Genomic DNA, 25,721 nt, shown 5'->3' on the forward strand with positions numbered 1-25,721 from the left:
GGGAGCACGAAGACCGTGCCGCCCCGCCTGTCCCGGGTGAATGGCTGGTCGTGGCCCCTCCACGTCTTGCAGCTCATGGTCTGGACCCTGATCCTGACCCTGACCTTCTCCACCTTCGCCATCTTCATCCCCTTCCTGCCGCTTGAGTTGAGATTCTACACCTATAGTGTATCCTTTGACTGGGGGCATCGCCATCCTCTACGCTGGGGAGGGGCCTCCAGCAGGCCTGGCTCTGGGCCGCCCTCGGGGGTGGCCAGCCCTGCCCCGCGCCCGCTCCCCGCTAACCCCAGGCCCCACCGTCACGGCGCCGGGGGCCCCACCGCCGTCCTTCGGGCAGCTGCTGCCTCGGGCTCTGGGCTGCCAGTGCCCACGGGCTCTGGGGCAGGGGGAGGGTGCCTAGCTGGCAGGAGGGGTACCAGGGTCCCTGGTGGACAGAGACCCCAGGAGGGGAGGAGCCGCAGATGGGCCGCGCGCTCTCCCAGCCACAGCTGAGCGTCCGGTCCGTGTTGTCCGAGAGGAGTGGTGGGTCTTAGTAAGGAGGGACTTGACGCGCTCGCGTGCCCCGCCCAGTGTCAAGGGCACGCAGCCGAGGCGCTGATGTCTGCGACCCTCCGGCGGGTGGCTGTGCCGTGGGCGAAAGGCGTCCGCGTGAGTCCTCGGGGGGGTGTCAGGGTGGGCGTCGGGGTGGCGCGGGGCTCCACCAGGAAGCCCGGCTCCCACGCTGAGGGTCGCCGCACTGCAGAGCCAGTGGACAGGTGTGGCTGCTGCGAAGCGGGCATTGGGATCCGCTTCTGACAGCAGGGTGTTTGCGCCCATGTCAGTCCCCTCTCAGTGAGGAAGCAGGCTGCACTGCCCGCCCCTTCGCCTTGGCCACCGATGTCCCTGGCCGGGCATGTGTACATGGTGGGTGCGGGGCGGAGGGAGGCGGCAGGACCCGGAAGGGGTCTGTCTCTCGGGACCACCCAAGCCCTGATCAGGGCATCTTTCAGCTTTGAAAGTGGAGGGAACCGTGAGATGGACCCCAAGTAGCAGGTCCTCAGCTTCGACAGTTAGGATGTTGCCAGTCTTGTTTCATGTCTCATGTGCACACGGAGCGTCTTTAAAACCCCCAAACGTCGTGAAATTTCACTGGAATGCCCCGGTCTGCATCTGACAAAGATTTTTGTCTCCGTACCACCATTATCTTATCTCACCTAAAAAACCCTGTGGGAAGTTACCACATGTTCCTTAAAACCAAGATTGATATTTCTTGATTTTCTAAAGTCCTCTTGCAGACGTGGGACCCCACTGAGCCCCAAAGGCCCCTGGGCTTGGATTGGTCAGAAAAACCAGGGCATCTGCGTGGAATTCCTCTCACTCAGATGCAGCCTGTTTTTTCCCCTCGATTAATAGAAGTAGATTTCTTTTGTGGTAAGGTTTGCAGTGATCAATTTCCTTAATAGGAAGAGAGATTTTCAGCTTTTCTGTTTCATCTTCTGTCTGTTTTGGCGAGTCGTGTTTTTTAAGAAATTTGAGTATTTTGTCTAAATTGTCAGATTTCTTGGAATAAAGTCATTCACACTATTTCCTGTTATCTGTAGGAGCTGTAGTGATGTCACTGGTGATCAGCCAGTTTGTCACTTTTATTGATTACTAGGGTTTATCACTTTTATTGATTACTCAGAGAATCAGCTTTTGGACTTACTGATTTTCCCTGTTTTCTTTTTTTAAAACTTCTGCTTTTATTTTTACTATTTCCTTTCAATGTACTGTGGCTTTAATTTGCTCCTTTTCTACCTTCCTTTTTTTTTTTTTTTTTTTAAGATTTCTTTTTATCTATTTATTTTGCCTGCACCAAGTCTTAGTTGCAGCACGTGGGACCTTCACTGCAGCATGCGGGATCTTTTAGTTGCATCATGCAGACTTCTTAGTTGCAGCATGTGAACTCTTAGTTGCGGCCTGCACGTGGGATCTAGTTCCCCGACCAGAGACCGAACCCGGGCCCCCTGCATTAGGAGTGTGGAGTCTTAACCACTGGACCACCAGGGAAGTCCCGGTTTTCCTACCTTCTTAAGATGGAAAGTTAGGTCACTGATTTTAGACCTTTCCTCTTTTTATCGTATCTGAAGCTATAAGAGTCCCTCTAGACACAAGCACACACAGACCCACAGACACACAGATACACACAGGCAAAGACACAAACCATGCACGAGCGACACAGCAGCCACACACGTGGACACCACATCTGTCACACTCACAGAGGCACAAGGATGGAAGCCAGAGGCCCAAGATGGTTTGGCAGGGCCATGCTCCTTCTGAAGTTCCCAGGACCTGTCCCAGCTCTGGTGGCCTCGGGCATCCCTTGGCTTTAGATGCCACCACCTCGGCATCCCCACAGGGTTGTCCCTCTGTGTGCGTCCCTCTGAGTCCTGATCTTCTCTCCTTGTAAGGACACCAGTCCTATGAGACCAGGACCCACCATAAGGACCTCATCTTAACTTGATCGTCTGCAAAGACCCCCATCTTCAAGTAAAATCAGTCACAGCTCCTGTGGGTTAGGACATCAACATCTGTTGGGAACACAGTTCAGCCTCACCCGTGGGTCTTTGCGTATGTGCTGGGCTGTGATCCAGTATCTTCATCCTCTTTTGACCCAAAACTTCGCTGAGTTTTGGCTCCTGGAGTCGTCCCGGGCACCCCCGTGCGCTTCGTCCAGCAGCCGCTGTGGGCACGTACCGCCTTGTGCACAGCGAGGGGCCCCGGGGCCGTGTGCACCGCCGTGCCACACGCACGGCCGTTTCTTCCGAGAGCCCTGGCCCCTGGGTGGCTCAGCGCCCGCGGGGCCTGTGCGGCCCCCTCCTGCCTGTCCCAAGCGGTGGGTGCAGGAGGGCCTCCCTGGCCGTCCAGAGCTCAGACGGCCTCTGGGACGCGTTTCCCGACGCCTCGCCCCCACGGCCGCCGGGACGGCCCTCGGGCCGCGGCCGCCGCGCCCGGCTGTGTGCTCTGGCCACTGGGGGGCGCCGGCAGCCCTCGGCGCCCGCAGGGACCCAGGAGCCCCAGGGGACCGCGGCCGGGGCCTGGGAAGGGCGGGATCCCGGGTCAGGGCCCTGGGGCCTCGGGGAGCCGGGCGGCCGGGCGGCGTTCTGCAGGCCCGGGGGAGACAGGAAGGGTGGGCAGGGCTGGACGCGCGGCGCGGGGGCCGCGGCGCGGGAGGCACTGGGCCGGGGTGGGGCTCCTCCGTGGGGGCCGCCCTCCCTCTGCAGCCCTGCGACGGGGCGGGCGCGCTGGGCCGGCGCCCGGCGCGGTTTGTTTACTGAACACAGATAGTTGCTAGGGGAGCGGCCCCGTCCTCTGGGCCCTCTTTGTAGCGGACGTGAGACGCGGACCCAGGTCTCTCTATTATTAACGCGCACCTAAGACGCTCCTGAGATACAATGACATGGACAGCGGAGGTGGGCAGCGCGAGGGTGCGACGCCCCGTCTGCGGCACCTCCTGGGGGCTCAGGGACGGCCACCGAGGGTGTGACCGGTGGCGGCGGGAGTGGCCGAGTCCTCGCGGGCAGACGCAGCCGCGTGTGGGCAGGTGGGCCCGCGCTCGTGCCCGGGGCGGGCACGTGATGTCCAGGAGGCTGAGGCGGCAGGGCCCACCTCTCTGGGCCGCACGCTGCTCTGGGGTCTCGGGGTCCCCCGGGCCCCTGCAGGTTCAGGGCTTTGCGGGGCTGCCTGTCAGGCTCGGGCTGGACAGCCGGGCGCCTCCGCCGTGAGGCTGCGTGTCGGAGGTGGGCCGCCGTCCCCCATGTGCTCCCCGGCGGTGGTCTCGCGTGGACCCGAGGGTGGACGTGAGGACAGAGCGCTTGGCCCCCGCCCGTCGGCGTCTGACGGGGTCCGTCCTACTGTAGCTCCACAGAGCAGGGGCCGCACCTGGGCCCCAGGGTGACTTCCTGCCACGTCTCCTGTCCCAGGCTGCCCCCGCCTGTGTCCTGCGCTCAGGATGCGCACCCGTTGCCCGGGCAACCACACAAACAGTGCTGGGTCAGCTGTGCCTCAGGCTCTGGGAAGCGGGTGCAGGGGCACAAGCCTGCCCGGACCGTGCGGGCGTCTCCAGCTGGGACAGGGCAGTCTGGCCGCTGACCACGGGCCTGCTACCCCACAGCCTGCAGAGGAGCATGGCTCAGTGTGCTGGACAGCTGGAGCAGGCAGGCCCGGGCCTCACCGACAGCCCAGCCCTGCAGGGTCCTGTGGCCGCAGGAGGGGCCTCAGTGCATGGCACTGAGGGATCCGGTCAGTCCCGCGTAGGTCCCCTGCCTGGCTGGTCCTCAGCCACGTCCCGCCCTCTGGGCCCCAGCTCCTTCTTGCCCTGTCGGTGGTCTCTGTGCCCCCCTGGCTGGGCCCAGCCTGTTGCCCCACGCCTGGCACCCAGGGCCCTGAGTCTGTACCAAGGGCTGGAGGACAAGGGGGGCCGAGCAGCTTTGGCCAAACCAGCCCCCCCGTGGAGGCTTGCTGTGCACTGGGGGATGCTTCGTCCAGGCAGGACCACGCCTGTGAGCGCCAGCCCCAGGGCCCCGGGGCAGCTCCACCTCCGAGGCTGAGCGTTACAGGTGGCCGGCAGCCCCTGGAGCCCGAGAAGGACCCCGCAGGAGGGGCCTCCCCCTCAGAGCCTGCACGGCCCGTGGGCTCCGTACAGGCACACACCAGCTTCGCCTGGAGACCCTGCGGGCAGGCGGAGAGTGGCCTTTCCCGGCCACGCCCAGGCCGCCCTCGCAGGAGCCGGGCCTGTAAACCCTGAACCCTACCGGCTCAGAACCGTCCTGGGAAGCAGGAGAGGGCTGATGGGGAGGCCAGGCCAGCGCTTCCTCCCTTTCTGTTTGGTTTCCATGGGGACGGTGTGTCTGTCCCTGAAGAGGAGGCAGAGAGGGTGGGACCTGAGGAGCTGATTTTACCCTGGGAGAACTGGGAGGAGTGGGAGCTAGAGCAGGTCTGAGGGGTCCTGGGCTGAGGGGGAGACAGAGAGACAGAAAGAGAGAGAGAGAGACAGACAGCCCCGTGCCCACTCACCCAGAGGCTCACGAACCCCCCCGCCCTCACTCCCTCCTTTCCCTGACGACACGTGCTCCATGCGGCCCCCCGCCTCAAGGGTCCCCACCACCCGATGTCGGTGCCAGGCTGGGTGCCCCGGGCCCACGCAGGCCTCTCCTGCTATCCTGGTGCAGCTCCGCCCGGGTCGCGGGGTCGCGGGGCCAAGGCCTCCGGCAGGCCCTGCTCTGCGCCTCGGGGACAGGGACCCGGGCAGGTGCCGCTGGGCACGCAGGTGCCAAAGGGGCCTCCGAGAGCGGGCACACGCGCGATGACCAGGCCGAGGTGTTCCTTGACGGCCCCGCAGGTGACTGGCGGGATTCTCGTCTTTCACGTGTTTGTCCATCTGAGCACCATTTCCATCGACCCGGCCGAAAGCAACGTGAGGCTCCGGAAGATCTTCTCTGAGCCTGTGTCTTCTTTCGACCGATCCAAACACGGGGGTGTCATCCAGAACCAGTACTGCCGCCTGTGTGAGGTCGCCGTGTGAGTGGCGGGGCGCGGGGGCACTGCCCCGCGGGGGGGCGGGGCTCGGGGCCCCTGGTCCCCCGCCGCCGACGGGCACCAGAGAAGCAGGGGCCCCGACACGCAGCCCCACCCATCTGGGACAGGAGCGCCGTAGACTTGGGTCTCAGCGAGCCCCTGCCCCTGACCCGATCACAGCCGGGCTGCTCAGGGCCCCCGGGGTATCAGCGGGCAGCCCGGAGGGATCCGACTCAGTCCTGGGCCTCAGGCCCTGGCACCACGGGGCAGCCGCGCCTGGGGAGGGCGCCCACCGCGTCCGGTCGGCCCTGCAGGCAGACAGGGGCTCTGCCCGCCCCCTCCACCCCCCCGACCCCCCACCCCGCACCCGCACAGACCGCTGACAGGCTGCCCCTCCCGACCTCCCTTCCAGGAGCCCAAAGGCGAAGCATTGCAGTGTCTGCAACAAGTGTGTGTCAGGCTTCGACCATCACTGCAAATGGCTTAACAACTGCGTGGGCGCGAGGAATTACTGGTGAGGCGCTCACCCCCCCGCCGGGATGTCGGGTCTGGGGGGTGGGACCCAGGTCTGGGGGGTGGGACCCAGGTCTGGGGGGTGGGACCCGCCCCCCGGCTGGCCGGTAACCTCAAGGTCCACCTGCCCGTCGGGACGGGTGAGAGGTGTGGCCCTGCCGTGAAGAGGACCAAGGGGGCCAGGCTCTCGGGGCCCTGCGCGAGGTCCCGACGGCAGCTCCACGCGCAGAGCTGGCCGAGGAGGGGCTCTGGGTGGGTCCGCTGCCGCCCCGCGTCCGCTGGGCAGGGCTGGCGGGCTCAGCCTGTGCGGGGTTTCCAGGGGCGGGCGAGGGCCTCAGGGCGGGCGTGAGGGAACTTCAGGTGAGCTAAAGACACTGTTTAACATGGAAAATATTGGCAGAAAGACTAAAAGAAGTTTTAGTGAAACCATGTTCCAGGAATTGCTGCCCGGGTTTTATTGGTTTGGTTGGAGAGACCATTCTCCGTGTCCTTTGCACACGGAGTGCAGGAGGGATTCGGGTCTACACCCGGAGCTTGCCGCCCTGACGGGTGTGCCTTCCGCAGGCAGCACCCCTGCCCTGGGCGGTGGGGGGGAGGGAGCCGGTCTGAACCCAGGGGAGCGGGGGCCCCGGGGGCCGGCTTGGACAGGCGCACCCCACGTCCGAGGGCCGGTCTCCCTCTGAGGGGGACTCGCCCCCGGGGGCCAAGTGAGACCTCGGTGCGGGCTGTGGGGCAACAGGAACTGCGGGTGGGGCCCCGGGGGCGGGCGTCTGTGAGGTCACCCCCAGAGCTGGGGAGAAGAGCCCACGATCGGGAGCCAGAGGACGAAGGGCAGAGGGTGTGGCCGGAGCAGGACGCGGGCTGCTGGGCCCCAGGCAGGGTGCGCGCCCGACAGCGCCGCCCTGGGGCCGCCCGTGCCCTCCTGGGCCCCGGCGGGTGTCCTGGGCTCGCGGGGAAGGGACCGGGCCGGGCTGGCGGCCGCCCTGAGCCGGCTCTGCCCCGCAGGTACTTCATGGCCTCGGTGACCTCCGCCTTGGCCGGTCTGGTGTGCATGATCGCCATCACGCTCTTCACCTTGGTGCAGTACTTTCTGGATCCCGCCCGCCTGCGCTCGGACCCACACTACCTGAGTGCGTGCGCCCCCGCCCTGCCCGCCTTCCCTGAGGGGGCCCGGGGGACAGCCTGGGGCCGGGCACCCGTCCGGCCGGAGCTGTGCGGCGAACGCACTTCCGCTGGAGTTTGGTCCTCACGGGCCCACACACCAACCTTCCCTGTTTTTCTTCACTTAATTGTGGAAGCCGTGTGCCCGCGGTGCCACGTCCCCGTGGGTCACAGAGGGCTGTGTCCTGGAAATGCCCCAAGGTGGTGGCTCTGGCCTTCCAGCTCTAGAGAGAGTGGGGAGGGCACGGCAGGGCAGCGCAGTGGACACCACCATCAGGCTCTGTGAGCTGGGCACTTAGTTACCTTCTCCCAGCCTCTCCTTCTGGACCCACAAAGTGGGTCACAACACCCACTGCAGCCAGAGGAGCTGCAAGGGCACTCAGGTCAGGCAGGGCATCTCTAGTCAAGGAGAAGGGGCTCACCTGGGCAGGGAGGGAGTCACCTGGGCAGGGAGGCGCTCGCGTGGGCAGGGAGGCGCTCACCTGGGCAGGGAGGCGCTCACCTGGGCAGGGAGGCGCTCACCTGGGCAGGGAGTTACTCCCTCAGGCTGGTGTTCCCTCCCCCACTGCCAAGCTCTGTGCCCAGGTGCTCACATTGTCAGCAGGTGCTGGATGCCTGCGTCTCTGCCGTCTCCACAGGTGTCCCGGAAAAAGACGTGTGGCTGCTGTTCCTGCCTCTTTTCCCAGTGAGGACGAACACCACTGTCCTCCTGGTCCTCTGCGTGTCGGTGCTGCTGCTGGAGCTCGTCAGCCTCATGCTTCTTGGTCACCTCTTCTGTTTCCACCTCTACCTGAGTGCGTGTCCCCAGCCACCCCAGGTTGGCCAGTCTTTGCCCCTGAGTTCACACGGGTCCCCAGGCAGGCAGCCTCCACTAGAAACAAACTCAAAACACAAAGAACAAGTCACAGAAAGAGAAGAAACACCCCAGGACGGACAGCACGGCTACATTCTATTCCGTGACCCGCAGAAAACATGAAGGAGGTTCAGAAAGGGGTCGGTTAAGATGTTTAGAGAGAGAAAGGGATAGAACCTATGGGGCAGGAACAGGACACCGTGGAAAAGGACAGCGGGATTTAGAAAAGCATCAGCCAGAAACCCTAATAATGAGCACTGGACTCGGTGATGGGGTCTCCACTAACCACACTCGCTGCGGGCAGAACCGGTGGTTTTCTAGTGTGCACACGGCGGCTGCCTGGGGCAGCCTCCGTCTGTCTTTCAAATGAGGGGAGGAGGCCTGTTCCCCACCCTGTGAAGACTTGCGTTGCAAGTGACGACCGCAGCCCCAAAGGGAAGGCGTGGGGCCCGTGCCGGGGGTGCCAGATGGTCCAGCGCCGACCGTCCCCAGCTGAGCCAGAGACGAGTGTGGAACCAGCCCCGGGAGCCCGGGTGGCTCCCGGCTCCTGTGTGCACGGCGGGCAGGTCAAGGCCGTGGGCGCGGGTTGGGGTGCAGGTGTGGGCCCCCATGGCCCGTGCTGCAGCCAGTGGGGACACATGGTCTGCAGGGGTGAGGAGGGGCCTGTAGAAGTCACACCCACAGGACCCGGCGGCTAGCTGGACTCTTAAGGACAGGAGCGTCCGGGGGCAGTGGCGCCGCCGTCACCAAGGGTGAGGACACACAGGAGGCCTCTACAAGGGGAGATGTGCTGAGTTCAGGACCTGATGGGTCTATTTTAGGGTCTTTGAACATCCAAGAATGAATTTCCAGGAAAAAGTTGGGATTTAGCTATGGTTGGTTAGAGTAAAATCACCCTGACACATAGCGACTTAACCCCCTCATGGCCCCTCGGTTTCTGCGGGTCAGGAGCCCTCCGGAGCTTAGCTGGCCCCCAGCCTGGGGTCTGTCCTGAGGCTTCAGCCCAGGCGCATGGCAGTGGCGGGTCCTCAGCTTGCGCGTGGGCGTGAAGCCCTCGGGGTGGAGGCGCGAGGAAGAGCCGGGCACCGCTAGTGGGAGAGAAAGCGCCGTGGAAGATGCGGAGGAACAGGGGGTCCCGCCAGCGGGCCGGCGGGCCCGCAACACGGCGGACACAGGCGGGTCTTCCTCGGCGCGGTGGAGGTGTGAGGTCACCACTGAGCTTGGGTTCCCACGTTGCACAGGAGGACACCCTTCGAAGAGGGCGAGCTCTGGGAGGCACAGGGACCTGCTCACAGCCCGCAGAGGAGAAGCGTGCGCAGAGCCCTGCAGAAGGGTGCGCGTTTCACTAGGATGTGAACAAGGGCACGCGGAGACCCGGCTGTTGAGGGCGTGTGCACCACCAGCCGAGGAAGAGCAGTGCAGACAGACGCAGCGCAGGCACCTGAAGGCGCCCCCGGGCAGGCCCCAGGCGGCGGTGCGGGCGGCCTTCCGTCTGCTGCTCAAGCTGCAGATGGGCTCCTGGGGGCGGCCCTTTCCACGTTCCAGAAATAATTATAAGCCACCTGTTCTCGTGTTTGTCAATTTTCAGGGAAAGAGAAATGGAACGTTTGGCCCCTCCCTGCAGGCACCTGACGGAAGCAGGCGCAGACCCTGTTCTCATTAGTGGTGCTTTTCTATTGACAAACATGTTTGAGGTTTTCTAATAACCTGGGGCTTCTGCCACGTGCTGGAGACGGCGTCTCACCTTAAGTGAGACGGACCTGGGCTCAGCCCCGCGCGTCCACGCTGACTTTAAGGGTCTGGGAGGCAGGCAGGGCCACCGCTCCCCTGCCCGGGCCGGGGCCGGGGGGCCCAGCAGGTGTGAGGAGCCGCTGGCCGCCGCGTGAAGGCCAGCTGGGCTCAGAGTGGCCTTCCGGCCGCTGCCCGGATGGATGGTAAGTCCGCCCTTTGTCTCTTTTCTCCTTTCTAGGGATCAGGAAGCTGACCACATTCGAGTACGTCATGCGCAGCCGCCGGAGGCTGGAGGAACAGCGCCTGGCAGGGAGGAGAGATGTGGCCTTACACATGGAAGGGTTGTCCCAGGTACTGACGTCCCTCTGCTTCCCCACCCAGGTTCATCCAGGCTGGGCAAGGCGCAAGGTGTGCCTCCTAGCCACAGTCCTCTGCTTCCGTGTTGGGGTGTGTGCACACGTGTGTGTGGGAGGGGTTGTATGTATGTGTGTGTGTTTGGCGTGTAGCATGTGTATGTGTGTGTGTTGTGTCATTTCCACATTCAAGCAAGCAGGGCTGACTCCTTCCAGGCCACCCATTTCTGCCGCTGTGCCTCATCAAAGTTAACATTTACTCTTCAAAGGTCACCATTAAGAAAATGAAAATATAAGCCACAGACAGAAATAATTATTTGCAAATAATATACTTGTATCCAGAATATGTATAGAACTTTCAGAACTCATCAACAAGAACATTGAGCCAGGCTTTCAGATGGGCAAAATATTTGAACACACTTGACCAGAGGGGTCCCCATCATTCAACGTTGAGGAAACACACATTAAAACCACAAGGAGACACCACTGCAGGCACATCAGAGCGGCCGTCGTCAAAAAGACCAACCCCCAGGTGTCGGCAAGGCTGCCGCTGGCGGGCTCACGCTCAGCTGGTGGGGGTGTGAAGCGACACCACTTTGCAAAGAGGTTTGGCACGTTCTTAAAAAGTGACATATACACGTCTCCTGTGGCCCAGACACCCCCTCCCTGCCTCTTACCAGAGAGAAGTGGAAACACGCACGCGTGGTGGGGGGAGGGTGCCCCGCCCCCGCGAGATCCCTTCCCAGCAGACCCCGAGTCACCGCTGCTCCAGATGAATGGAAAATTGACTTGAGTTTGGTATTAGAATCAGCTCAGCGACCTGTGGGCAGCAGTAGTGACCTTGCTTTCCCTCCTCCCCGCAGCAGGAAAGGTACCGGAGGTCCCCGATCCTGGGGTAAGTCGTTGCCTGACGCAGCAGCCGCGTTCTGCTCTGAACCGGTTGGCTTTGAAAGGTCTTTGTTACTCCAGGGGATATCCTCCATGTTCTCTGCGAAGAGTTTCATAATTTTTATTTGCTTTCTTGACGTTTTGGGTTTTGAACTGTCTTCAGTTTATTTCTGCATTCCGTGAGACGGGAGCCCAGGTTGTTTTGTGACAGCATGACTGTTGGTTGCCGCCTCGTTCGTTACATGGTCCCCTGTTCCTCACGAGGTCGGGAGGCCCTTCTCCTCACAGCCCGAGTTTCTGTAGATACTGGGCCCACCCGCTTCTGGACGTGGGTCTGTCCCTCCGCTGTGTGTACGAAGGATGCTGTGCTATTTTAACCACACGACTTCATTTTAGCTACTTTTCAGTGTCACCCTTTAGTAGGTGGATCCCCCTCAAGATTTTTTCGTTACTTTTGACACGTCTTTGATGTATTCTTTTTCCACATAAACTTGAAGATCATTTTGTTGAGTTCCAAGAAACCTGGAATTTTGGCTGCAGTTACATTAGGTGTGAACTTTATGGTGGAGGGAGGGACCCAGGCTGCCTCCTGACCGTCACAGCGCAGCACCTGTGCGGAGAATGACCCAGGAAGCCAGTCCTGGGGGCCGGGGGAGTCGAGGGGCCGCGAGTGCTGGATGCCCCCCTCCCCCGCAGTGGGCTCCTTCTTCCTAAAGACCTGCGCGGGAAGCTCCAGCGTTGCTGGCGGGGAAGATTGGGCCGGGGTTCCTGGAGGCCTCACGTCTCCCATCCTGCAGCCCAAATGGCAAAGAGACTCAGACAAGGGAGACCTGCCCCATTAGTCAATTTCCCAAAAGCCGAGAATTGCTACAGATTTTTGCCTCGTTTAATCATCAGGGCCTATAGCGTGGTGTGAAAGAGCACTCCCTTTCAAACAACACACTATTTTTTTTTTCTTCTAAATCGGAAGCCTGTGCGGGAAAGGAGCGCAAAGCGGCAGCGCCGAGGCCTTCGGGCATCCCGGCTGCGCGCGCCTGGGCGGGCCCTGCGCCGCGGCTGCCCGCAGCGGGCAAGGGCAGAGGCCCCGGGGGCTCTCCGTGGGGAGCGCGGGCGGGGCCCCCCCCCACGTGCAGCCCTGCAGCGTGCGTCACGTCACGCGGTCCCCCCGGGGGCGCCTCGCTGACCCGGCTTCCCTCCCCCGCCCCCTTCCAGCTGGGAGAGGCGCAGGGAGTACATCCCACCTTCCAGGCGCCTGAGCGTATTCCCCGACAGCCCCGTGCCGCCAGGGATCGCCTTGCTGCGGAAGGTAAGCCCACGGCCGCAGGCGTGAGCCTCGCCACCGCGTCAGCGCCGAAGGCTGGGTCTAAGGCCCTCCGAGGACACGTGCAGAGCAGTATTTGGAGCTGCTGGTTTGGGGAACGGAGGCACTTGTGCAGCACCTGGGGCTGCCCTGGGAACAGAGGCAGGTGTGGAGCGGAAGAGGGGCAGGAGGCTTCTGAACGGCGGGGCTCCCGCGGGGTGACGTGCGTGTGTGAGGTGTGAGAGCGCTGTGTCATCTCCGTGACTCTGCCGGAGCCAGCCAGCAGGGCCCGCCCAGGGCAGGTGCCCCGGCGTTTCTGGTGGGTTGTTTGTAGGCGGGCTGTGTGACGCTGCGGGCTTCTGAAGGTGACCGGCGCCTTCGTTTTCCCTGTGGAGGAGCTTCATCAGGCCTCCGAGAGGGGACAGACGTAGGAAGGGGACCGACGCCCGCCGCTGGCGGCAGCGATGTGGTCAGCAGCTTTCCCTCGCTCGTGCCAGGGACGTCTGCTCAGCTGTGGAAGCACGTCAGCAGAAACGATCGCCCCATCCCCACCCCAGACTTGGCCACGGAGAGTGACCCGCACTCCAAGCCGGGAGCAGGCGCCCGTGGCTTCTTCTCTGCTGCCATTAAATGGAGGGTGACCCTGTGTTCCAGTCTGCCTGGGACAGTCCCATGGGACTACCCGCTGCCAGCCCTGGACACTTGTTATTGACCATTTTGTTACATCTCACTGAAGGGTCTCCTGGACGCAGCTTTATCATGTCCATTCAGTGGCCAGCAGGAGAGAACGGGGCCCAGCTCAACTCCCAAGTGCAGGCAGGTGTTGAAGACTGAGAGCTGAGCTCTTTCTCTCTCCTGCACGCTGGAGGCATTCGAGAACATAAAATACCAAACAACCAAAGCATATTCGAGAACATAAAATACCAAATAACCAATGCACATTCGAGGACATAAAATACCAAATAACCAAAGCACATTCGAGAACATAAAATACCAAATAACCAATGCGCATTCGAGAACGTAAAATACCAAATAACCAATGCACGTTCGAGGACGTAAAATACCAAATAACCAATGCGCATTCGAGAACGTAAAATACCAAATAACCAATGCACATTCGAGGACATAAAATACCAAATAACCAATGCACAGATGACTTTCTAGTGCAAAAACACAGTAACATTATGGGTTTGGGTCTCTTAAACTTTTCCATACTTAACTGTAAGTGTTCCAAGGGTGAAATGCGCCTTATTACTTAAGAGAGCCATTTACCATTCTACTTAATTGATGCAAATTACCAAAAATGATTCAAGAAGAAATGGAAAATTCAAATAGACATAAAACAAGTGTCATATAAAACAAGACACTGAACTAGTAATTTTAAATTCTCCACAAAGAAAATCCTAGGCCCTAATGGCTTCATTGGTGAATTCTACCTGATATTTTAAGGGAAAACAAAGCACATCAATCATGCACAAACTTCCAGAAAACAGAGGAGGAAGAAATACTTCTCAAAGCGTTCTATGAGGCCAGTACATAATACCAAAGCCAAATAATGTCATCAGAAAAGAATATCAAAAGCCAGTATCACTCATGATTACAGAGGCAAATATCATTAACAAAGTATTAGCAAACCAAGTGCAGTCACATATATACCGGATTATACACTGTGACTAAGGTTTATGCCAGGAATGCATGGTTGCTTTAACCTCTGAAAATGTATTAATGTAATAAGCATATTAATAAAATAAAATACAATAACTACATGAGCACATCAATCAGTCAGAAAGAGCATTTGCTAATAACACATCCAGTTATGATAGAACAGTTTCACAGCCTAGGGGGGAAAACACCCTAAATCTGATAAAGAACACTGGTGAAACTTACAACCAGTTTGTACTTCATTCATACTGAATGCTTTCCCCTTCAGATTGGGACCAAGACAAGAATGTCCACCACAAGCTTCTATTTGACGTTTCACTAAAGTTCCAGCCAGTGCAGGAAAGCAGGAAATATAAGTTAAAGGCATATAGATTTGAAAAGGAAACTGTATTTATTTGCAGAAAAGCTAGTAGAAATAATACAACCGCTTAGCAAGGCGGTAGGATACAAATTCAGTATTAAAAACTGAATTGTATTTCTGTATACGAGCAGTGAAAAATCTGACAATGGTGTTAAGAAAACTAGTCCATTCGCAGCAGCATCAAAAAATAACAAAGTAACAAAAGAAGTACAAATTCTACATATGTGAAGCTGCAAACTATTGTGGAGATAAATTAAACGCAATCCAAATAAATGGAAAGATTTATAATATTTATGGACCGGATCACTCAATATTTCACAATAGAACACATCCCCCAAGTTGATCTACAAACTTACATGATCCCCCTGTGAATTCCCAGCAAGCTTTTTTCTTTTCTTCTTTAAGGAGATAGCAAGCTGTATGTGGAAACTGACAGGACTTACTTAGAGTGGCCAAAATAACTTAGAAAAAGAAGAACCAGACTGGAGGACTTACATAATCTGATTTCAAAATGTACCGCAGAGCTACCGTAATCCAGACAGTGAGGTGCCTGCATGAGGGCAGACATATAGATCAATGAGACAGCGTAGAAACTCCAGAAATAAAACAAAGGTGCCAAGGCAGGTCAATGGGGAGAAATGTATTTTCAATAAATGACACTGGAACAATTGGATACTCACATGGGAAAAAAAATGAACTTAATGTCCTACTTCACAGCATACACAAGAATAACTCAAAATCAATCTTAGACCTAAATTTCAGGGCTAACCTACAACCCTTCAGGAATAAGACAGAACAAAATCTTAGTGATCTTGAGTTAGGCAATATTTTCTTTAATACGACATCAAAAGCACTATTAAAGAAAAATATGAAAAATTGGACATCATCAACATTAAAAATATTTGCTCTTCAGAAGTCACCATTACAAAAATAAAAATATAAGCCACAGGCTGGAATAAATATTTCCAAACCATATACTTGTATCCAGAATATATAAAGTATCTTCAAAACTCAGATATAAGAGAAATGACCGAGGTTTTTAAATGGACAAAAGATCTGAACAAGTTCTGCACCGAAGAAAGGACATGTGGGTGGCAGATAAGCACAGGAGAAGATGGTCGGCATGGTTAGACGTCAGACAGGTGCACAGTGAAACCACAGTAAGGCGCCACCAACAGAGAGACTGCCACCGCGCCCAGCGCCGGTGGCCTGCCGGGGAGCTGGGCGTCTGACACAGGGAAAGTAACGTGAGAATTTAAAGTGGCACCACTTTGGAAAGCAGTTTGGCAGTTTCTTTAAAATGTACATCTGTTCTTACATTTTGACTCAGCAGTCCCATTCCTGACTGAGGAGGGATGCAGCCGCCTCTGAGCACGTAACACGGTTTGGGAGGAAAGATGCTACCCCGCCGGCGGGGTCCTTTCCCAGGCCTCAGGAGTCCCTGAGATATCACTGCTTGAAATCAACGCATGATAGACTTGAATTTTCTGAAAAATTAACTGCGATATCGACAGTTTCTTCTTTTACGATTTTACTGATTTTTATTTATTCTCACAGGACCCGATCATCAGCCAGAATTCATCTCTACGGTAAGTCAGGCGCTCACCAGAGGGGCTGTGTCTATCTGAAAAGTGGCTCTATTACCTTCTTAAATTACTTTGAAAAATACTCCACCTGTGATAACACAGCGGCAAGTGAAACTGTTTCACTTAACACTGCGAACAGTTACAGCTATTCATGTATCTCACTTTTACTTATCTTACTTGCAAAAACTGCAATCATTCTTCTCGCCCTTCTTTACAGCTAACACCTGAACTAATACACAAAAATAAGACAACGGGCAATGCTCATTTATCTTCTCTGAATGTCTTTTTTTTTTTTTTTAATTTTTTTTGGGGGGGGTACACCAGGTTCAATCATCTGTTTTTATACACATATCTGAACGTCTTTTTTTATGGCCTCGACTAACATCTGGTTTCAGTTAAGCTCCTGACGGTCAGGCTGACTCATGTTGAGTAGGTGCTGAGTTAATTAGATGCTAAGGTAAGTGACCACTCCACCCCAGGAGCACCACGCGTGTACACACACACGCGCGCGCGCGCGCGCACACACACACACACACACACACACACACACACACGGTCTTTTCACCTTGAAAATCACAAAAGCAGAGCATGGCCCTTTATAAAGGTCACCGTCCAGGGAAAGAACACATTTTAAAAGTACACTCTGTCTCCATGATGAAATTGTATGCAGCCATGAAAAGTCGTCTTCTCGTAGAAGGTCGAGAAACAAGGAGGTTACTCTCACTGTTATGGTGGGTGTTTGCATTTACTATGGCTGCTACAGCAAAACTCCACAAAACAGGCGGCTTAAAAAGTAGAAACATGTCGTCTCACGGCTCTGGAGGCTGGAAGTCTGAAATCAAGTGTCGGCAGGGTGGGTTTTTCTGAGGGCAGTGGGACCTGTTCCCAGCCCGGCTCCTTGGCTTGTAGACGGTGATCTTCTCCCTGTGTCTCTTCACGTCGTCTCCCCTCTATATCTGTGTCTCTGTGCACAGATTCCCCCTTTTTACAAGGCCACCGTGGGTATTGGATTAGCACCCACCCTAATGACCTCATTTTAAGTTGATTGCTTCTGAAAGACTGTCTCCAAATAAGGTCACATCCTGACGTCCTAGGGGTTGGGACTCCAACACAGTCGTCCTGTGGTACCCGTGGGGGATACCGGCTCCCGGAGCCCTTGCATGCACCAAAGTCCACGGATGCTCAGGTTCCACAGCTGGCCGTCCATACCCGCAGGTTCTGGGTCCGAAGATTCAGCCAACCACAGCTTTGGGTTTTTCAGACAGTTTACCAGACGTGTCTTCGTGCCAGTATTGTCGGGTGCACTTGGTTTCACTTCTGTAGGACGTCTGAAAGGCAACGGGCTTGCTTGTGCACTCTTACTCTTCGTAGATCTTCACAATTACTTTCCCCAAACTTAGAGTAACTCAGACTTCCATCAATTTTCTCAAAGTCTTCAGTGCGAGATACTAACAGTATGTTTAGTTTTATCCAAATAAAACAGTGGTTTCTCTGTGCATTCCTCTTAATGCCAGTGGGGATGTACACCATTCCCTCTGTGTTGACCATTGTATAATTTCTCTTGTGTGCATTGCATTAGGTTTCAAATAGCGTCCCCATTTTTATGTCGGAGTATTTGCATATTCTCGCTCGGTGTCGGAGGCCAGACTCTGGGGCTCGGCGGGACTGTGCTCTCTCTGAGCCCGTGTGACATCACAGCCTTTCACGGCCCATTCGGAGCCCTCCCCCAAAGCCACGCTTGCTGATGCGGGTCCTTTCTTCCTCCCTCACGTCCCACCAGCATGAAGGCCCTGGATATCCTGCCACTACCTGTGGACCGCAGGCAGGACTCGGCCGTCGTCCATGGCGAGAGCTCCCTGCTGCTGCTGCAGGTAAGCGTGGCGGGTGCAGCAGGCGGGGGCTGGACGCGGGGTCTCCGCCGCCCCCAGGACCCAGGGGAGGACCGCAGGCACGGGAGTTGCCTACCTGACTCACTCGTTTTAAAGGTTTGTAGTGTTTCCGGGGCTGCTCCTCTAGTGGAACGTTCCTCCATCCATTCTCACATCCAGACAGGCATCCAGACCGTGTGTTAGGCAAAGTTTTCTTTGATACGATACCAAAAGCGCTAGCTATGAAAGAGAACGGTGAACCCCGGGTCCCTTGTGACATGGTCACATCTCGCGCTGTCACCTCTGTGTGAAAGAGAGGATCCTGAGACCCTTTCTTGGCAAATTCCAAGTATAGCCACCAGGATGCACATTAGATCATAAGGTTTATTTTTAAAAGGTCGTCCCTTTGGGTAAAGCCATTAATAAGTTTTGAGCCCAGGAATTGCACTCCTGAGAATGAAAATAGACACGAAGGCTTCCTGGGTTCAAGCCAGGTCTGCCAGCTCCCTGGGCGGGGCACCCGTGCCTCTCTCCTCCTGTGCAAACCTCTGAGTCTGTCATTGACAAAGAGACGCTCCACTGGCACAGGCCCAGCACTGGGGAGCACTCAGCTGCTTCTCACCGTCCAGCCAAAGACCCATCACAAACGCAGACAGAGACGTTCAGCATAGCATTGTTTATAATAGCAAGAAATCTGAAATAATCTAAAAATCCAAGCTCAGGTGAATGATTACGTAAATGGACTGAATATCCAGTCCTGACAGATGACGGAGCAACTGAAAACTCTAGCTTGAAGGTGAGATGATCAAGTTAAATGCTTCTGATGTAATAAACGGGGAAAGCAGTGTATACAGTTACATAGATACGGCGTGTCTGCAACTGCATACAACAGAAATCAAATCCTGTAAAGAGAGAAAAAAGGATTGACAGAAAATGCAGGAGAATGAACCTCTGGGTAACTTTTAGTTTTCTCTATTTTCCAAAGTGTTATGTGTGGTTGCATGAATTTTGAGTAACATTCCATGAAATATTTAAATTTTTTAAGTTCAAAAAGGAAGAAAAAGAGAAAATGATACACTGAACGTCACGAAAATTTAGGGTCAGGGTTAGATTTGAACACACTCTTTAGCGGGTGGCAGGTAAGCACACGCAAAGACGCTCCGTGTCACCGGGCACTGAGGAACCACGGGTCAGAGCCGCAGCGAGGCAGGGCGCACGCCCGCCAGCACGGCTACGGCCAGGCCGCCCGCTGACGCCAAGCGCGGTGACGAGGCAGAGGGGGGGGCGGCTGTGGGGGGCCCGGGCGCGGCGCCTGCGGTCTCGTGCCCGCTTTCACGCGGCCCAGCAGCCCCACGCCCGTCCCCACCGGACAGGCGTGAACACACGTGCACGTGTAGCGCGGTGTTTCTCTGCTGGGGCTGCAGAGGCCGGAGCGGCCCAGACCGCACATTTATTTTCTTACAATGCTGGAGGCGGGGGCCCGCGTCAAGGTTGGTCCCACGGCCTCCGTCCTGATGTCCTCCTCGCACGAGGACACCAGCGCTCGGGCGAGGACCCGCGCTCCTGCCCTCGTCTCACAGTCACTGCCGCTCTAAAGGCCCTGCTGCCAAGCGTGGTCCCATCTTACCCCCCGAGGGGCGAGGACGTCAACGCAGAAACACAGGGGAGGCAGTCCAGGCCGGGACCGAGGGCGGGCGGGGAGGGTGCCGTCCGCCAGGGAGCCTCCCCTGGCCCCGGGGCCCCTGAGGCCTCCTCGCTCGGAACCCGCGGGTGACGGGCGAGGTCCTGTGTGCGGGCAGCTCGGCCCAGGGCTGCTCTCCTCACTCGGCGAACCATCACGTGTCCTGCCCACAGGGACTGGACGCCAGCCTGGGTCTGCCCGTCGTGGGGTGAGTCTGCCCGCGTCCCCACGCGGGTTCCCGAGGGGCGCGGCTCACGGGTGGGGTCGGGGGGACGCCTGGCCGGGAGGGGCGGCGGTCGAGTCGCCGAGGCTGGCGTTCGCGGCGCCCCCCGTCACCTTCCTCCCCGCTGCCCCCTGAGCGACTGGACACGTGGTCTCTCTGTGAACGCGTAGGACGCCCCGCCAGCGGTTCCCCGACAGCGTCCCCCGACGCAGGCCCGAGTCCGGTGGGCGCGTCTGCTCGCCGATGACAGGCCTGCGGGGACGCGGGCCGACCCTGCCCCCCCTCCCGTCTCAAGAGCGGGACGTGGTCCTTTACAAAGGCCCCGACCCGGTTTCAAGCACACGTGTTAAAGCGTGTGCTCTGTCCCCTGGCAAAACTGTATGTGGCCGCAAGAGTTACATCTTAGAATAGCGTGTAACGATTAACACACAACTCGATGGCAAGTTAGTCAGTCACTCTTCATTCACCCAGCAACAGGGAGAGCTTTAAACAGAAGGCTGCTTTAATAAAGCATCTCCTATGTCGCGAGCCCTTGGAGAGGGTACCCTTACCCTCCAACGTCAAGCACTTTCAAGTTAAAAGGAACAAGTCATTTGTTTGCATCTCGCCCACCACACACACACACACACACACACGCACGCACCCGGGCACCCACCTCTCCGGCCCTCAGCCGCTGGCCGTGGCCGCCTCCCACACCCCATCGCTGCCCCGCCCCCGCCCCGCTGACTCTGTTTCCCGCCTCCCCAGCAGGGTGAAGCAGGAGGCGCTCCCGCCGCTGCCCTCCAGGAACCCAAGTCTGTGTTCCCTCAGCAGCATCTGCCCAGAGAGCTCCCCGAAGCTCCAGGTGAGCCCGGGGCGGGGCCCCGTGTGGAGGTCAGGCTCCCCAGACCAAGGTCAGGATGGCCGGTTTGCCCGTGACCCAGGGGCGCTGCTCCGGCTGGCCCAGCCGCGTGCGGAGCAGCGGGGGGGCGGGGGGCCGGGCTGCTCCTGGCCGCGGGACCGCGTGTGCGAGAGCCAGACGCAGGCCGCCGGCTGCGGGGCGTCCTGACGTCCACAGGCAGCTTTGAAAGGCTGTCTAGTATCTTTTCATTTTAGCCTGAAGGACTTGGAGGGACTGTGCCAACCGTGTTAAATCCCTCCAGCATCTCTGGTCGGGCAGGTCTACTGGAAGTGAATTCCCTCAGCATTCGTTCCCCTGAAAGGGTCTTCATGTCCCCATCGTTCTTAAAAGATACTTCTGTTGGGTACAGAACTCCTGGTTGCCCGGTTTTCTTTCCCGTCAGCACCTCACGTCCCCCCTCCCGGCCACCACGGCATCCGAAGAGAAATGGCTGTTTATCACACGGAGCATCTGTCGCTTCTGTCCCGCTGCGTTCAGAATTCTCTCGTCAGGCTCTGAGAACTGGGCTGTCGTGTCTCGGTGTGGAGGTCTTGAGTTCATCCTGCTTGGAGTTTGTTAAGCTTCTTGGACGTGTAGGGTCACGCTTTTCCTCAGCTTTGGGAACGTTCCGGTCGTCCTTTCCTCAGCCCGTCTTCTGCTCTGTCCCCCGCCTCCTGCCCCTGGGCCTCCGGCAAGGCCTGTGCCGCCGCCTCTGACACGGGCCCGGGGCCGCCGGGCTCGGCTCCCCTGCCTCCACGGCTTTTCTTCATGGGCCTCAGAGTAGATACTTTCCGTTTCATCACGTTTTCTGATCCTTTTTTCTGCCTGCTCAGAGCTGCTGAGCTCCTTTAGTGAATCTTCTATTTTGGCTTTTGTACTTTGCAGCTCCAGAATTTGCTTCGTTTCTTTCTCTAACTGCTGCCTCTTGGTTGATATTCTTATCTGTTCATACACCACTTTCCTCGTCTCCTCTAATTCTATGTCCAGTGATGCCCCCTGGCTCACTGGGCACTTTTGAGACAGCCGATCTAATATCCTTGACCATTCATTTGAAAGTCTGGACTTCCTGTTCCTTTCTGTGTTTTATAATTTTTTGTTGAGAGCTGGCTATTCTGAATATTATAAAGTGGTAACTCTGGAAGTTGTCGTTGCTCCTCGGGGATGATCGATTTTTGCCTGCTGGAGGCTGGAACTATGTGTTTGTGACTTTTCAAACTATGTTTGTAAAGTGTGTAATTCTTGTCACTGAAATTTCTCTTCCCTTGTCTCTGTGGTCAGCCAGTGACCTGACAAAGACTTCCTTGAATGTCAGGCTGCAGATAGAGGGGGAACGATTCTGTTTCTCTCAGTCTTCCTGCAGCTGACACGGAGGGCAGTTCTTGCTGCCCAGGGGGCCAAAGCCAGGGCAGCGCCTGTGCCCGTCCCTCCGCGAAGGGCCAGACAGCCACGCACACCCCCCACACTGCGGAGCGCGGCGATGCACTCCCATCTCCCCGAAGCTGCCGCAGGACCAAAGAACAGGGGGTCGCAGGGCCTGGCCAGGTTCCGAGAGTGAGATGGGCGACTGGCAGCTGCTCTCTGCGTGATGGTCGCCTCCGCGGAGGACGGACCTCTGAAGCCTGCGACGCCTGCACCCCTTTTCCTTGGCAAACCACTGCTGTCCACACCCTTCCCCACAAACCCCATTCCCCAGCCCACGGCTGCACCGACCTGCTCCGTCAGGCTCGTGTCCTCGTCCCTTATTTCCAGTATTTAGGCTGTGTGGGAACAGCTCGCCTCACCTTTGTTTCCTGGGCATCACTTCCTCTGGTGCTCTTCTCGCACTGCCCGGTCTCTACCGAGATGACTGCTCCACTGCTTCCATCGGGGGGCAGACCCCGCACGGTTGCCTGTGGGTGCAGGAAGTTTTGCCGCAGCAGCAGCGAGCAGAAGCCCGGCTGCTCGGCGGCACGCGTCCCGGCGAGTCACCCATCGGGAGTTGTCATTTCTGGCCCAGCAAGGGTTGCCTTTCTTGATTTCCCCTGAAGTTTTATCTTTACCCTTTCATGTATCTGTGTATATCCTGAGGATGATTTTAAAGTATTGGATCAGGGAGGGAGATACGGCGTGTTTTGGATGTGCTGTTTTGACCTAGACGTCTCCTAGTGACATATTTGCTTCTAAGTCTTTCCAAACTTTCCAAGAGCACTTTTGCATCGTCCCCGTCTCTGGCTCACGCCACATCCAGCGCTGAACGTTGAAATGAGCACCGTCCCTGACCCTTCGGCAAGCCTGGCAAGGGTTGTGGTCACCGCTCTTGTTGGCTTGCTGGCAGACATGGGACAACAAAGTCGTCGGTGTGTTGGGCCAGGGTGGCACCGAGGCGAGGAACAAAACACCTGTGTTCAGGTGTGGGTGTGACCCCCCCCCGGCTCCCTGGGAGCCACAGCAGCACCGCAGAGCAGCGGGTTGTGTGGAGAAGGTGTCAGGTTTGCCATGCGCTGTGTGTGCCACGGGCTCCCCCCTTTCTCGTGCTGGGAACCGGCACAAACCTCTGTGGCTCCCATGAGCCCCTCGGGCACATCAGGCGAAGCACACTTGCTCTCCTCCTGCTGCTCACGCGGGAGAAAAGGCCCACACTCCTCACCCGAGGCAGTCCTGGTTCTAGCCCCACACAGAGACGGGCGTTCTGAGGCCCCAGAGGTGACCGACTCCCCACATCTCAGAGCCCATCTTGGGGGAGGCAGGCCTGTCTGTCTCTGAAACGTCCTCTTGTCGCTATATTTTGTCCCCTTTGGCGGTATAACAAATACTACATCACGTATTCCCTATTGTTTCTCTTTCTGTGGAAGGTGAAGGATCAAGAAGAAATAAGTCAACCTGTGGAAGGAGACGTGGCTGAAAACCAAGGCTCCGCTTCGGGTAAGGTATTTTGTAGTTTGGGTCATGCTGAGATCTACCCACATGTGATTCTCTAGAGAGTTAAATATTTTCTAAAGGAAAGAAAAAAGAGAGAGAAATCACCATGGAAAATCAGGGCTGGGATGCTTGTCTCCGTGATGTGTCTGCAGACAGCCCCCGACGTCCTGGGCGTGTGCCGGGGATGGGGTGTGCTGGGGGGGGGGGGTGTGTGCCGGTGGGGGGGGCGTGTGCCGGGGGGGGGGGCGTGTGCCGGCGGGGGGGTGGGGCGTGTGCCGTGTTGGCTGTGTGTGGGGCGCGGGGGGGCTGTGTGCCCAGGTTCGGTGCCCCCCACCCCTGCACACACCCCTCCAAAGTGCTCATGGGAATGTCTCCTTTTTCTGCAGGAGCCCAGGGACCCGCACCGGCCGAGAGCCCCATCCAGGAGTCCCTCTCCATCATGATCCCCCCTGAGGAGACAGATCTAAATACCATCAGCCTCCCTTCCCCCCTGCAGGCCCCCAACAAGGTCGTGTGCTCCCAGGGGCACCACGACATCCTCACTGGCCACAGGAAGCCCTGCAGCGTGGAGTCCACGGTCATCAACATCCCCGGCATGGTGGACGACGAGCTGGTCACCCACGAGGTGCCCCAGGCGTGGGCATTTGTGCCATCCTTTCATCTGCCCACGACCCTGTCTGTCATCCAGGAGGAAGAGAGCGAGATAGAGTTGACCCCTGTCGTCAGCCTGGAGGAGGGCTGCAACCCCAAGGAGGACACTGAGCCCACCAGCTGCAGTGAGGCCACCGTGATCACCATGCCCGAGGACCCTGAGCTCAGCGACGGGGCTCCTCCGCAAGTATAGAGCCAGCGTGTCCCGCAGGTTCCCAGGACACCCCCTCCCTCCCGCGCTGCCCACACAGCCCAGCCTCAGTTCCACCTGCAGGAGGAGACTGGGACCTGCCGTCCACCTTCGGAACCCCCCGTCCACCTTCAGACCCTGCCGTCCACCTTCAGACTCAGAGGTCCACCCTCAGGCCACGCGGTCCACCTTCAGACTGTGCGCCCTCCGTGAGAGTCAACAGGGAAGAGAGAGCACCAGCCCTTCTGCTTCTGGCTACATGGGAAGAGTTTCATGAACTCTGCATTTCACTCATTCCAGAAGCTGTATTTTAAAGACTTTCATAGTTTTCTAAACATGTCTATATTTTACTCCAGAAAGAAAGTGGATTCAAGATGGACTGCGTGCCATGTTTTTACTCTGTTGATTATTAATGTTTTTAACTGTATGAATTTAAGTAGCTTTTAAGAAAATTCTTTAGAATTCCTTAGTAAGTTTTATAGGAAGTAATACAAGTGAATTTTAATGCAATAAACTTGAAATCAGTCTTGGTGAATCTGAAGTCCCCGGGTCGCGGTGGCTGCTTCCGTGGGGGGCTGGCAGCCAGGCCACGCCCGCCCCTCAGGCCGTGCTGGGCCCTGAAATCTCACGGGAACCAGGCCTGGTCTGGGCCTCCAGAACCGGCCCCCAAGCCCGTCTCCAGGGGGAGCCGCCCCAGCCTTGTCCCTGTCCCTCCCCTGAATCGGGCCCACGGCAGGCAGGGACCGTCCAGAGCCCTCTGGCCGTCTGCAACATGCCCCACCCACACAGCCACGGTCACGCCTGCGCTGACCATGCTTCTAGGAGGAGGTGGCCCTGGGCAGGCTACTTAACACCCATTTCCTCCACGTAAACCACGCGGTAGTGAGGTCCCTTCCCAGAGGACTTAGCCTCCAGGCCACCGGTGCGGTCCCTCGGCGGGAGAGCACACGTGTGTGTCATACACGACACGAGCCCCGTGGCCTCACCTGCTCACGCCCGTGTTCTTCGGTCACCGAGTCTGTTCCCAGCCCCTTCCTCCTGACGGAACGTACTCTCCCTTGGGGACCGCCTGGAGAACCCCCACATACCCTCAGCCTCTCCGGGGTGGGCCCCCGCTTCTTGTCCCCACCGACACGGTCAGTGGGCCCTGCCTCCAGGCTGAAGGTTGCTGCTCCCTCCTGCCTGCAGAAACCTGGAGCGGTTCCCCCATCCCTGCCCCCCTGCCCTCCTCCACGGGGTGGGGATGTCCCTCTGGGCGGCCAGCTGCACTCCTGCCCCCAGCCCTCCAAGTCTGCAGAGGCCTGATCCCACCAAGACCTGCCAGTGGACTTGCTGTCACCCCAATTACCTGAAACTGGATGATGGCACCTGCCCCGACCCCGTGGCA

General features: G+C 57.7%; 1 protein-coding gene across 3 annotated transcripts; it reads left to right on the forward strand.

Moving 5' to 3' along the window:
- LOC130836616 (palmitoyltransferase ZDHHC11-like) lies at nucleotides 1-24,838 on the forward strand. Of its 3 annotated transcripts, none has more exons than XM_057708934.1 (14): nucleotides 1-168; nucleotides 5,360-5,538; nucleotides 5,948-6,049; nucleotides 7,054-7,178; nucleotides 7,848-8,003; nucleotides 10,032-10,144; nucleotides 11,010-11,041; nucleotides 12,247-12,340; nucleotides 15,915-15,946; nucleotides 17,724-17,814; nucleotides 19,666-19,700; nucleotides 20,463-20,559; nucleotides 23,427-23,496; nucleotides 23,880-24,838. In XM_057708934.1, exons 1-14 carry the CDS (start codon nucleotides 76-78, stop codon nucleotides 24,335-24,337), a joined length of 1,677 nt encoding a protein of 558 aa, XP_057564917.1. In that variant the 5' UTR covers nucleotides 1-75; the 3' UTR covers nucleotides 24,338-24,838. The 3 variants fall into 3 exon arrangements, with proteins under 3 accessions (XP_057564917.1, XP_057564918.1, XP_057564919.1); XM_057708935.1 differs by having other exon boundaries at nucleotides 20,466-20,559; XM_057708936.1 differs by having other exon boundaries at nucleotides 11,013-11,041.
- The last annotated feature ends 883 nt before the right edge of the window (nucleotides 24,839-25,721 follow it).

The sequence above is a fragment of the Hippopotamus amphibius genome, chromosome 15 (genome assembly GCF_030028045.1).
Source record: "Hippopotamus amphibius kiboko isolate mHipAmp2 chromosome 15, mHipAmp2.hap2, whole genome shotgun sequence".
NCBI lineage: Eukaryota > Metazoa > Chordata > Mammalia > Artiodactyla > Hippopotamidae > Hippopotamus > Hippopotamus amphibius.